General features: G+C 34.8%; 1 protein-coding gene across 13 annotated transcripts in view; it reads left to right on the top strand.

Annotated features, from left to right (window-relative positions):
* Positions 1 to 14,476, top strand: part of MIPOL1 (mirror-image polydactyly 1) — a 310,457-nt gene that overhangs the window by 90,428 nt on the left and 205,553 nt on the right. For all 13 annotated transcript variants that reach the window (XM_058540696.1, XM_058540695.1, XM_058540694.1 and 10 more), the window contains 3 exons: positions 2,215 to 2,344; positions 13,561 to 13,594; positions 13,854 to 14,024. In XM_058540696.1, the coding sequence (XP_058396679.1) occupies positions 2,215 to 2,344; positions 13,561 to 13,594; positions 13,854 to 14,024 (335 nt within the window). The remainder of the gene's footprint in view (positions 1 to 2,214; positions 2,345 to 13,560; positions 13,595 to 13,853; positions 14,025 to 14,476) is intronic.

Raw genomic sequence — 14,476 nt, 5'->3', positions numbered from 1 at the left:
CTGTTGCTTAAAATTTAATCCTAACATATACCTTCAATAATTTTATCATATATGATAACTTTTTTTGTACTATTCACTTAATATTTTTCTTTAAATCAACTCTCCTTTTTAACTAGATAAATATGTTACTTTTATGTCATCTTTTTGATTTAGTTTTAACATGTAAACACAAAAAATACACAAATAACTATGCAGTTTTATAAATCTCAGAAAGTGAACACATTTGTGTAACCAGCACCTAGATAAGAAACCAAATATCACTAATATCCCAGAAGCCTCCCTTATCCTCCCTTCTAGTACTACCTCCAAAAGGTAACCATTATCCTTAGTTTAATAACTAGGTCATTCTTCTGTGTTTTTGAACTTTAAATAAATGAAATAATAGAAAATTACCTTTTTATGGTATTTGTCTCAACCATACGTTTGGGTTACTTAGAGAAATTTAAAATTTTATTGGACATTAAATTAAATGCCTCTACGGGGCCACCAGCCCAGTCTGTAAAATTCAGTACATGCTTAACTTTTAGGTCCTGCTATTTTACTCTCTTTTTTAATGAATTGAATCCATTTTCTTTTTCATTTCTGTTGCCCTTGCCTTAGTTCAGGATTTCATCATTTCTTCCCTGGACTGCTACAGTAGTCTAATATTGGGTTAAGGGGCATATACAATCCAACCTGCAACTTTCCTCTGATGCCTGCATCTTCTACACACACTCTGCACGAATCTGTGGGAGTTTCCTACTAAAACACAGATCTGATCAAGTTGTTCCTATTCTAGAAGTCCTTTAGTATAATACCCAAACTCTAGGATGGCATATATGTATGTATTTTTAGGTAGCTTAAAGTTCCAAGGAATGGGTCATTTATGTGGGTTATTGATGTGAATTCTTGCTTAGACTGCTCCTCTAGTCTCCTAACTGGTCTGTGCCTCCAAGCTTGCCCACCTATGGACTATTTCTCACCCAGAAGCCAGAATTCCCTTTCACATATAAATGTGGTGCTGTCGTTTCCTTGCTCAGAACCCTCCAGTGGCTGCTCTCATATTAGATGACATCTAAAATCCTCGCTATGGCTTACAAGGCTCGGTGTGAGCTCCCAGGTCCTCAGCCTCTCTCTCTGCACTCCAGCCACATTGGCCTTGAGATGGTTCCTGTAAGACTTCTAAGACCTTTGCACTATTTTTTCTTATGTTTAGTTGAAGAACTAAGGTTCTTAGGAAAAGAACATTTCAAACATCTTTCCTAAGCTTATTTTGTGGTTTGACAGCATAAATAAAATTTGGTTCATTGAAGTATTTGAGCTCTTTTTTGTCTACCATTGCAGTGATAGTTTAAAAGTTATGTAAGATTTCAAGTAGAAATTATGCTTGAGAAACAACAATTTCAGATAACATCACAGCTGCCTATCCAGTGCTGCACAAACCTAGATGATGCCATTTGCATTATAATCTGTATAAGTGGTGCCCCTAAACCAGCACAGGGCTGCCCTGTGCTCTTCCCTGATCCCTTTTCCTTCCCTCTCCTTCCACCACCCTCCGGAGATAACTACTATCCTGAATTTGCTGTTTATCATTTCCATGCTCATTTTAATGTTTATTGTGTCTATCCATAAATAATAGGTCGAGTTGTTTTACTTTGCAACTTGCTATTTTTGCCACAATTTTATTTTTGAGATTTGTCCATTTGTCTATAGTTGATTCATCTTAAATGCTGGATAGCATTCCATTTTGAATCTATAGTAAGTTATTTATTCCTCCTTCTGTTATTGGGCGTGGATTATTTCTAAATTTTTGCTATTATTTAATGCTGCAATAAGCATTTTTATGCATGTTTCCTTGTGCATATGTGCAGGAATTTCTCTAGGTGCACACCAAAGAGGAGATTTGCCAGGTTATAGGCTAGGCACATCTTCAACTGTAATAAATGTTGCCAAATTGCTCTTCAGGTGGTTGTAGAAATGTATACACCTATCTGCAGTATATGTGAGTTTCATTAATTTCACAAGCTCACAATATTTGTTATTATTTGACCTTTTTAATTTTTGCTATTATGGGTGTGAAGTGGTATCTCAATTTTGCAGTAGCTTTGTAAAATAATGTTTTCTCAAGTGATTAATTGATACTAATTCAGTTGAATAAAATAAAATTATTTTTGCTAAAAGTATGCATTTCTCCTTTATTTTCTCCAATTAATTATGGATTATATATCTTGCTAGCTCTGGTTGAAGAAGTCTATTTTGCACAGAGGGAGCGTGATGAAGCTATTATGTCTCGACTGCAATTAGCCAATGAGGAGAGAGATGAAGCAGTTGCACGAGCCAAGCATTTGGAAATGTCTCTAAAAGTGTATGTACACATTTAAAACTGTTAATGATATTAGGAGCATTTAGAAAGTGCATGCAGTATGTGGTGGTTACATATTCAAAAATGTTACCGATTCTTGTATGTTACACTGATAAATTCCATATCTCCACAGTCTTTTTTTAAAACTTTTGACACTCTGGTAGTTTGCATGTCAGGGATAACAGTCACTAACAAAGGAAAAGAAATGCACAACATTCTCAGTACAATTGCTTTCTTCACTTCTTCATGATGTCCTTACCCCACCTTCCTTTGTGACTCCTCTTTTCTTCCCTGTCCTTCTATGATCACTTTCTTGCCTTATTTCGGCTATCTGGGTTCTTTCACTGCCCTCTGCTCATTCCTGCTCTTCACTACTTTTCACTTCTTCTGGCTGTGGCTCTTAAACCTTAGTGACACCTGAAATAGAGTGAAGCCTGAGCTTCTCCCTCTTCCAGCTCCCAGATGATGCTAATGATGCTAGTCTAAGGAGTTCGCTTTGGGTGGAAAGGCCTTAGAAATATGTTACTTGTAAGACAGATAGAATGTAAGAATCTAATATTTTATGGTGATTAATCAGTGTATTTGTTGTGTGTTTGCTCTGCCCAACATTGTGATAGGCTCTCGGGGGGATCACGGTAAAGTACTAATTACAACATGGTTCATTAGAGAGACAGAAAGTCAAATAATTACATGACGATGTTCAAGTTGTGATTAGGTAATGTGATTTGTTTTTTGTTTGGGTTAATGGCCTCATTTTGTTTGAAGACTGATAGAGAGTCATTATAAAGCATTAAATTCATTGAAAAGCAGAAATAAAGAAACAAAAAAAATTTACCTAAATTCCACACTGACTACTCCCAAATAATTATCTTTATCAATAGGGAAACATTATTCCAAGCATTTCTCTTTGCTTATGTACTTAAGCACTATTATCTGGAAGGATGGGTGGTTGATGGTTGAATGGGTGCATACATAGAATTAATTTGATAAATCAAATCATTCTCAGGGCTGGCCCCAGGTCCTAGTGGTTAAGTTTGGCCCCTGGGCGCGGACCTACGCCACTGGTCGGAGGCCATGCTGTCGCAGCCCACATGCAAAATAGAGGAAGGTTGGCATAGATGTTAGCTCAGGGCTAATCTTCAAGCAAAAAGAGGAAGATGGGCAACAGATGTTAGCTCAGGACAAATCTTCCTTGGGATAAAAAAAAAAAAAGAAATCATTCTCTACATGCTGTTTTATTTGAGAGGCATTGTAGTGTAGAGGTTAAGAGCACAGATTCCAGACCCAGGCATCTGTCTTTGAATCTTGGCTCTGTTGCTTCCTAGCTGGGCAGCCGTGAACAAATTACTCAGAGTCTCTGGGATTCAGTTTCTTGTCTACAAAATGAGTAAATAGTGCCTACTTTAATAAGTTGTTGTGAGGACTTTAATGATTTAATAAATATTGAAAAGTACCTGGTTTGTAGCAAGTGCTGTGTAAGTCTTACTTGAATTTAAGAGTAATAATCAATTGAAATAAAACTGAAGAAATTTCTGAACTTCATGCAATGTTTTCTCTCAATAAGATATATTAATTCCCTAAAGATCCTTCTAAATTTAAGAAAAGAGACTGAAAAACATTAAGATGTTGGAATCATCAAGGTCTTTTTTAAGCAGTGTTTCAGTAAAACACAAATTAAATATTTGACTCAGCTATGAAGTAAATAAGCAGTTTTAAACTTCTCGTTTTTTCTTTTTCTTTATAAATTCTACTTTTTTTTTTTTTTTTTTTTTTTTGTGAGGAGATCAGCCCTGAGCTAACATCCGCCAGTCCTCCTCCTTTTTTTGCCGAGGAAGACGGCCCTGGGCTAACATCGGTGCCTATCTTCCTCCACTTTATATGGGACGCCGCCACAGCATGGCCTACCAAGCAGTGCGTCGGTGCGCGCCCGGGATCCGAACCAGCGAACCCCGGGCCGCCGCAGCGGAGCGCGCGCACTTAACCGCTTGCGCCACCGGGCCGGCCCCTAAATTCTACTTTTAAAATATGTGTAGAATTTGTGTTGGATTCTATAGCCAAAGTGTTCCCCTGTAGTCTTAATTTTATATTTAAAAGGATTGAATAATCATTACTGGAACTTTTATCATACATGGCATTTTTACACTTGAGTTTTTCATTGCCGGGAATCCCTGGGTAAGCGAATTTCATTTTCAGTTTTTTGAGGAAGGGCTCATAAATACTTTATTCTCTGATATAACATGCTGCAGACTGGCTGTGTGTTATCCTTGTATTCAAATTGGTTATGAGTAAAATTCTTGGATCAAGTCTTTTTAAATTATAAAACCTTATAAAAATGTTACTCTTCTGTCTTTGGACATTGAGTTTGGCTAAAAAGAAGTCTGAGATCAATCAGAGGTTTTCTTTCCTCACTTATAGGGGGTTTGTTTTTTTTCCCATCTGGATACTTGAAGGGTTCTTTCTTTCTTCTTGAAGTAGAACTTAATTAGGATGTTTGTGTTGATTATTCTGTAATAACATTTTTGGAACCACAGCATACCTTTTTAAGAACTATTTATTTGATTCTTCTATTTAAGAGAAATTTTAGATTTGTGAGTTTTTTATTCTGTTTTTTAGGTTTTCTGTTTTGGAGACTCCAATTACTCTTATACTGGGACACTTTTGTCCTTATCTATTATCTGTTCAATAATTATTTTAATCCCTGTCTTTTTCTCTACATTCACTGTGATAATCTCAAACCTTTCCTTTATGTTAGTAATTCCAATGGTCGCTGTTCTCTTCCTTGTTCTTTCTAGTTCATATTTGTTTGTTTGTTTGTTTATTTATGGTTCCTAACTTGTTTCCTTAAGTTTTCAATTACCCTTTTCATTCACTCTTTTGTTTTGGCATCTTCTCTTTGACCTTGGTTTTATTGAATTCATGTTCTTATTATGTTACTCTAAAATACTACTGATAGGAAAAAAAAAAACACTAATAGGAAAGTTTTCTTCTTTCCCTATTATGATCTTTATGTCTTTTGCATGATGTTTTGCCATCTGTTTGTGGTGTATTCTTGTTGACATGTTATTTCTCTTCATCTTGCTGATGCTTGAATTGTGAAGAACTTTTCTTTGTTCCGATACAGTGCAAGTGAATCTTCCTTGATAAACATTCGTTATTACTGCGGTTTCTTGGCTAGGTATTGCTCTTTGGCCCCCTTCTTTTATAGTCCTAGGGCAGTGGAGTGGGGCTGCAGGTTGGGACGACCTCGCTGGGGCTGAATGCCCCTTTTGTTGGAGGTTCTGTCCTCTACTTAGGGGATTTTGTTTGGTGTCTTGCACTGAGGGTTCACTCCATCTGGTCCTGTGTGTATCTTGATTCCATGGAGTATTGCTTTTAGGCTTTATTTGTTCCACCAGTGTAGTAGAAGATGGCCAGCCCTGATGATTCTTGCTTCATCTGTAAAGATAATGCAGGCTTCTACTCAGGAAGGATTTCCTTTACTTTTCTCTGGGTTGTCTGCTCAACTCATTGGTCTCTCAGGTTATTTCCAGCCTGTGTAGTATTAGTGAAATATTCTCAGGATTTGGTGAGCTAACTGTCTTTTCTCAATACTTGTTTTCACGTGTAAAAGGAAAAGTTAGTTGACCCTGGTCAAAATCGTCATCTCTGCACTCTCTACCTTGTCCCTACTTTAAAAAATTACTATGTGATCTCCTACTTTCTTTACTGTTTGAATAATTTTTATCTTCTGTTCATGTGGTTATATGATGGAATAAATAGATTTCTATGTTCAGATGTCACTCTACCATTTTTACTTGGACTTCCTTTTTTTTTCAGATAGACATTTTATTTTAGAATAGTTTTAGATTTATAGAAAAGTTGTGAAGATAGTAGAGAGAGTTCCTGTATAACTCTCACCCACTTTCCCTTATTGTTAACATCTTACATTTTTATGGTACATATGTCACGTGGGAGAAAGCAACATTGTCACATAACTGTTAACTAAATTCCGTACTTTATTCAGATTTTACTAATTTACTCTAATGTCCTTTTTATGTTCCAAGATCCTATCCAGGATTCCATATACATTTAGTCGCTATGTCTCCTTTGCCTACTCAGGTCTGTAACATTTTCTCACACTTTCCTTGTTTTTGATGACTTTGACAGTTTTCAGGGGTACTGATCATGTATTGTATAGAATCTCTCTCAATTTGGGTTTTTCTGAAGTTTTTTTCATGATGAGGCTGAGGTATTGGTTTTTTGACGACAGGAGTGAAGTGCCATTCTCATCACGTCATTTCAAGGTTATATGTGATCAACAAGGTTCACCACTAATGATGTTAATCTCGATCACCTGGCTGAGGTGCTGCTTGCCATGTTTCTCCACTGTAACTCACTCACCCACATTCCCCTTTCATGCACTGCTCTCTGAAGCAAATCCCTTAAGTGCAGCCCATACTCAAGGATGAGGAGTGGGAGTGTGGGCTAGAAGGTTGAGTCCTACTTCCCACAGGGGAGAATATCTACATAAATTATTTGTAGTTCTTCATTACAGGAGATTTGTCTCTTCCCCGTCTATTTATTTATTTTGTCATTTATTTGTATTGGTATGGATTCATTGGCATTTATTTAATACTTTGGCTTATAATCTAAATACTGTGTTATTTACTATTTTGTTCCTGGTGCTGTTCCAGCTTTGGCTAGTGGAAGCTCTTTCATGTTACCTCCTATGTCCCTTTGACATGTCCCCACCCTTTTGATTTTTGAATACTTTCTGGCACCACAAGATGCTCCAGGGTCATATTTTATAGGGATGTGTAGGTATGTGCCCCACTCCTAAAATCAACCATTCATTAAAGGAGCCCTGGTTCCTTTTCATGGAAAATGGTATTAGAAACCAAGATGTGGATACCGCATGTGCTCATTATTGCTGGGTGTGACTACTTCTTGGCCCAATCAGCAGAAAGAGCCGGGAAATATATGTATGTATACTAACTGATATATACACACATATCTGTTATTATTTATGTATCTATCCATCTATATCTTTATTAGGCTAAACCTGAATTCATACTGCTGTCCCTGATTCTAATGCAGTACCACATAATTCATTCTAGCTTTCCCCTTTCTCTTATGTGTAATTTCCCTCTCCAACAGTAAGAAACCTAGCTCCTACCCACCACCATCCATTTACTTATTTGTTCTACCCCAGTATACATTATAACACTTTCAGAATCATTAACCCATACCCCCATGAGAAACAACTTTACCAACTAGAGTACACTGTTGATGTATAGTTCCTTTAGTCTTTAGTCTTATAGTTTTCAATCAAAATACCATTTTCCAAAGTTACTTAGGTTGTCTCTTTTTAAGTGAGGTTATGCTTTATATTTATAATGTAATCAGACTCCTTTTCATAGTCTGAATTCTGTCCTAGGATCCTCTGACCTCCTGGTGATTCCTTTTTCTCTAATTTTTGGTGATTTTGAATAAAGTTGCTCTAAGCATTTACATACAGGTTTTTGTGTGGACATATGTTTTCAAATCAGTTGGCTAAACCTAGTAGCATGATTGCTGGGACATGGTAAATCTATGTTAACTTTATAAGAAACTGCCAAGCTCTCTTCCAAAGTGGCTGTACTGTTTTTCATTCCCACCAGCAACGAATCAGTTTCTGTTGCTCTGCATCGTTACCGGCATTTGGAACCATCATTCTTGTTTTGTTTTGTTTTTTGTTTTGGATGTTAGCCATTTTCCAATGACAAATGATATTAAGCATCTTTTTTTTTTTTTTTGGGAGGAAGATGAGCCTTGAGCTAACATCCATGCTAATCCTCCTCTTTTTGCTCAGGAAGACCGGCTCTGAGCTAACATCTATTGCCAATCCTCCTCCTTTTTTTTCCCCCAAAGCCCCAGTAGATAGTTGTATGTCATAGTTGCACATCCTTCTAGTTGCTGTGTGTGGGACGTGGCCTCAGCATGGCCGTAGAAGCGGTGCGTTGGTGCGCGCCCGGGATCCGAACCCGGGCCGCCAGTAGCGGAGCGCGAGCACTTAACCGCTAAGCCACGGGGCCAGCCCAGGCCAAATGTTTTTAAACATACTTTTCAAAGTAGATAGCATTTTTCTTACTTCAGTAACTCTTGCATTATAACTTTAGAACTCTTCTTTGGGGATCTGCAAGTACTGTTACATTCAGTTTATCAGCTGCTGCACAGTGCTATATTTACATGTAATTTATTACCATAAATCTTGTTACCTAGATTGATCACCAATTTTATTCATCAGATTTGCTTCCATATAGATATTATTGCTTTCCAAAAAACAAATTCACTCCCAAAAGATAACAAATCAGTTTTTTGTACTGTCACAACTCTTTGAGGTAGGTAATATTCATGCTTTGTAGGTGAAAAAACTTTGAAGGGTTGACTACTTATTCAAAGTCACCAGTTCATCACTTACGCATTGTAGGACTTGTCTATCTCAGATTTACACAGGCATCTCAAATGTAGCATATCCAAAATGGGATTTATTAATTCATTCTTAAAACCTGATCCTCCTTAACCCCCTATCCTGATCAGTGGCACAACTGTCTGCCCACATACCCAAACCAAAACTTCTTCCTTAGAGCTCCTATTAAATTTGTCTTTTAGTTTTGTTCATTCTGTCTCTTTAACTGATGAGGATCTAAATTGAGCCTCTCCTTCTTCCCTAATTTTTTTTAACCATCCATTGTCTATATACTTTTATTGTACATATATTTGTTAGAGTTTTTATTACAATATATTAAAATCAGAGTTGCTTGAGGCAGAGCCTTTTTCATTTTGTTTTTGTAGCTTTCGTATTAAGGGAGAATGGGGAAGGGAGGAAAAGAAAACACTCAATCCGAAGCCTTTTCTTTTAGTTAATTAATCCATTCAATAAATATTTATTGAATATATACTATGTGTTGGGTACAGTGCTATTTGCTCAGAAGACAGCATTAGGTCCCAGTTTAGTTAAGAAAATAGATATTAAGTAAATAATTACATAAATACTTAAAATAATAGTAATTGATATGAAGAATTATTGGTTCCTAGGAACAGTTTATAGTCAGCTCCTACTCATTATAGTCCAGGGGTATAATGAGGGACCAGGCAAAACCATACATAAGAAGCAAGAACAACAACAAAAAATAATGGCATGTCAGCATGGTTTTAAATGGCACTGTGGAGGTTCCTTTCCACTCAGCTGAAGTCTACAGGTTCTGAACTTTCAATAGTGCATTTTATACTAAAGCCTTGTTAAGATAGAACCAGTTTATCACCGAGCTTTGCTTGATTGAAAGGCATTTAAAGGCAGTATCGGTTGAAATTATATACCTTATTTCACATCTCTTTTTGTTTTAATCCCTATTTCTGGCATGCTATCATCTTCACATTCCTTCTGTCTTCCATTTTCTCTCATCTTCTTTGCCACTTTGATCTACTTTGCATCTTTCTGTTATAATATATGTCTTGTCTGATTATTCTGCCACTCCTCTGCCTTCTCTTATCCATTGAATCTTCAATGTTTTTTTCTTTTATCCAAAACTAGGAAAAAAATAAAAAGATTCAAGTTAAAATGACTTACATATACATACTAATATAGACATGTTTCTGTATGTATGTTCCAACTTTTCAGATCATGATATCTTTTTGCAGTCTCTTTGTTATTGTTGGTGTATTTTCTAACATACTAAGGGTGGCACTGTGTAAAAATGAGACTTAGAGAATAAAAACAAACAATTTAGAATTTTGTGATTAGCCGATTGCTAATCTCTTTTGATTTGATTTTTATCATTTGAGGTCAAAATTTAGCCTCTTCCATTGAAGAAGGTGAATGGCTATAGGTTCAGAAAGGAAAGAGGTGGTATTGACTGATTTAGGGATAAATCAGAAAATGTGACATTTCTTACATGAGTCTTTTCACTTAGAGTGCAAGGTTGTCAGTCAGAATTTGCATGGTATAGGAAATCAATTGAAACTTGAGCCCATGGACGTTTACTTCAGCAAAATTCTTACTTAATTATCATTGACTGTGTCTAGTTAGATTGTTGTAGGCATAATTTAGAGTTTACGAAAGGTTGAGATTGTTTTGTGTAATTGTAAACCTCATTTTAATGATATATAATTTATAGTTAGTCTGCTATATTTCATGTAACACTATTACTTTAAGTCTTTATTAAACTGGTAAAGCTTTGTATATGCTGCTAGTAAACCTTAAACCTAAAAAGTCATTTTATATAGAAAATTGAATGCCTTGTATAGCTGTTTCAAATTGTTTTCTTTTTTCTAAAGATAGGTTGTTTGTCTAATTTTTATGTTTTCTTAAATGATACAGTAAGTGATGTACTTATTGTAGGACTGAATTTAATTTTCTGGAAACCACTTTTGTTGATGATTAATCTTTAACTAGATTTTGAGTGATCCAGCTCAGAAAAATATGTCAAGCGTACTTAATTGGCATTTACAGTGTATTAACATCAAAGATCTGGTCTCATTTTTCAATACTCTACGTCAGAGATCAGCAAAGTAAGGACCTGGTGGTGCAATTCCAGCCTTCCACCTGTTTTTGTAAATAAAGTTTTATTGGAACACAGCCACTCCTGTTCATTTACATATTGTCTGTGGATATTCTCATGCTACAAAGGCAGGGTTTAGTGACTGTGACAGAGAACATATAAAAAGTGTAAAATACTATTTGACCCTTTACGGAAAAAGTTTGCTGATCCCTGCTCTATAAAATCTAGTTGAGACTAAATTACGATGTAGTTGATCTTTGATATCTGTAACAAGTACTTCCTGAGACTTTTAAAGAAATACAAATAGAGAAATATAAGTATTGGCTTTTTCTCTTTCTAGATTCATGTTTATATGAAAGTTACTTGTTTCTGTGTAAATTTTCAAATCTCAAATTAACCATTTGTACATTTTTATTAAAGTTTTATTTTTGTCTTAATGACCATTTATCATATACTTACGTCAATTATAAAGGATAATAATAAAGCAAAATTGAGATCCAAATGCTAAGTGGTTGACTTGGCTCACTCACGCTCTGCATGGCAGACATGGCACACTTTGAATCAAAACATGATTCAAATTCATTCATCAGGAAAATGATAAATCACTATATATTATGTACTTTTAAGGGCAATCACATCAATTATTTATAGTTGGAATGCTAGCTTCATGTGCCACGGATCTAGTATAACCGTTGATAAGAAAATTTGACTTTAATTTTTTAGAAATTTTAGTTGTTAGCAGGGAATTTTAATATTAGACTAAATACAGTTATCTTAACTGTACCCTGTTGAAAGATGTTAATTTAAAACATTTAAACTCTTTATTTTTGTCTCCTTAAAGTAATGACTCTTCACATTAAAGTGCCTGAAAAAAACTTATAAGTATTACATAGAAATTCCATACACTTTTTGTTGTTTTGATTATTTGGAATATATAAATTAGATAACCTACCTACACTGTTGTTTTCTTCCTGATCATATGTTGAAATAAAAAAAGGAGATTTATAACTTAAAACTAAGTTTTTTTTGCAAAAGTTCCCAGTAATCCACCAATCTAAATGTTTAATTTTCATGTATCTTTTCACATTTTAAATTATCAAATTTAATAAATTAACTGTGAAGTTTATAAAAATTTAAATTGAATGACTCTTCTTTGGAAACTGCTGTAATCAGCTCTTAGTCTGATTTCATCTAAAAAGAATAACATTAAGGTAAATATTCCTCACCACATATGACTTCCTTAAAAATCATATTTAACCAACCAGTAACTGATGGTTAAGTGCTACTAGTGTTCTTCAAATACTTTTACATAATCATAAATAAGGGTGAGAATTTTGTCATCCTATACTTTTCCAGTATATTTTTTAATTGCTTAAAAAGGAAGTGATTATCTTCACAATTCTTGTGGAATAAGCTTTTATGAAGCAGGATATTTGAAAACTGGTGATTTATTTTAGGAGAAAGATAAAAGATGAGAGTATTTGCCCTTCTTGAAATATGAATCCAAGTGGGAATTAGTAGTTTGAGAATGAAGTATATATAATTCAAAATTACTATACCTTCCTGTCAACTTACACTATTTACGTTACGTGTAGGAATAGCTTTTTGATATATGTTTTTTAAAATGCGATGTTCTAAAATTTATACTTTCTCTCCATGAATGTAGCGATTTCATTGAACTGTGGAGTTTGGAACAATATTGTAACAAATTTATTAAGTGTCTTCTATTATCTCTTCCTGTTATCTTTTTTTTGTGGTAAATGTTAAATCATAGGAGCACAGAAATGGGGGGAGAAAAGCTTGAGAAAACAGGAACTTGGATATCTAAACTTTTTAGTAAAATTTTAAAATAATTGAGACCGTTTCTAAAATTTACATCATTTCACTAATGCTCAGTACGGCTTTTCATTTAACTTATCCAATTTAACAGTTGCCTAAATTATATTATAGACATTTTCTAAGATATGTTGTTTAGAACTTCTTTCTTTACCTTTACTGCGTGTCTTCAGTTCACCAACATCAATAAACACTTCGGTAAGCCCTCTGACTCTTATAAGACAAAATGTATTTTTGAGGGGAACCAATGTACTTTCTTTGTCTTTAAATTGAATAATTCTATATATGTAATGAAAAAGAGAAAATAACATTAGACATCTAAAAATATGGTCCAATTTTTGTCAGCCTTTCTTCATAATATATTTGTTTTGACTATAATAGGTAGCAGCAGGAGATTTTCAGGTCACATTTAGTGGTAATTATTTGTCATTCCTTTTGAGGAAACATAGTTAAACTTTGTAATAAAAATACTTGCCATGTTTTATTTGTGATGATGTCCAAAAAAGAGAGAGAATACAGTTTCCAGTAAGAATTGAAAGTCCAGGAATAAATACAATGATGAGCATGAGTGCTTCTATCACTGGGGAACTTTCTTCGTCTAAGCACATATGAACAATTGATCCTTGTAGTCATATATAGCAGTAAACATTAATAACTTAACAGTCTGAAGTCAGCGCAGAAGATATGGAGCATTATTGAAAGATGGAGTCGAGCAGGTGGCACTTTAATATGTTCAGTGTCATGGTTGACTCTAAAGACTAGTCGAATGAAATTACTTGAGGTTCTAAAGATTTAAAAAGCGAACTCATTTTGCTGCACTAAGGAAATGCTACTGATCAGGCTTTCTCTGTCCCTTTTTTCTAGGCTAGAAAATATTAACCCTGAAGAAAATGACATGGTAAGCCGTTCTCTGAGGAGATTTCTTGATGTCAGTCTTATATCTTAGAGGCTTAAGTTCAATTGAGTGGGTTTCAAGAACTAAGATGTGGGAAAAAGAAGAATTGACACACTAATAATGTACATCTTTGCTGCAATATGAAAATTCAATAACTTCACTCAGTCAATTTACAATTCACATGTGCCTATTAATTAAAACCCTATATTAAATAAAATATATTAAAACTTCATGTCTGACTAACATATAATGGTGTTGGTAGACATTACAGGAATTACTGAACAGAATAAACAATGCAGACACAGGGATAGCTATTCAGGAGAATGGAGCTGTAATTGTGGATAGAATCTACAAGACCAAGGAATGTAAAAAGAGAATAACTGCCGAAGAAATGAATGCCATGATAGAGGAACGGGATGCTGCTTTGTCTCAGGTAACCGCGTGTGTCTGTAAAAGCATAGACTTGCCATTTCCTGCTCGCTCTTTATCATTAGAAAAGGACTTTTCCCCACATATTCTTAATTCAAGTTAGTTTTTAGCATATAATTAATACCACAATGATTAGATATATGAAAATAATCACAGTTTGTTATACCATTCTTCCAATACATGCATCCTCATTTCTTAATAAAACTGTTAGCTTGCTATAAAAATTGTTTAAATTCTTTCAAGTAATCATTTTTATATGAGACTTCTTACAGTTTTGTGAGGGCTGAGATTGTGTCTTTATTACTATTTTATTCCCAGTGCCTAATTCAGCACCTTTTAGTAAACATTGATAAATGAATCACATTATTAGTGTATTCTTTTCTGAACATGACTTACACCCTCCTGCTCTAATGGAAACCTGATCACCTCCTTGAGAATTCTGCCTCCACTGCCATC

The sequence above is a fragment of the Diceros bicornis genome, chromosome 5 (genome assembly GCF_020826845.1).
Source record: "Diceros bicornis minor isolate mBicDic1 chromosome 5, mDicBic1.mat.cur, whole genome shotgun sequence".
Taxonomy (NCBI): domain Eukaryota; kingdom Metazoa; phylum Chordata; class Mammalia; order Perissodactyla; family Rhinocerotidae; genus Diceros; species Diceros bicornis.
Note: the sequence above shows the minus strand (reverse complement) of the source record. Positions and strands in the feature narration are given on the sequence as shown.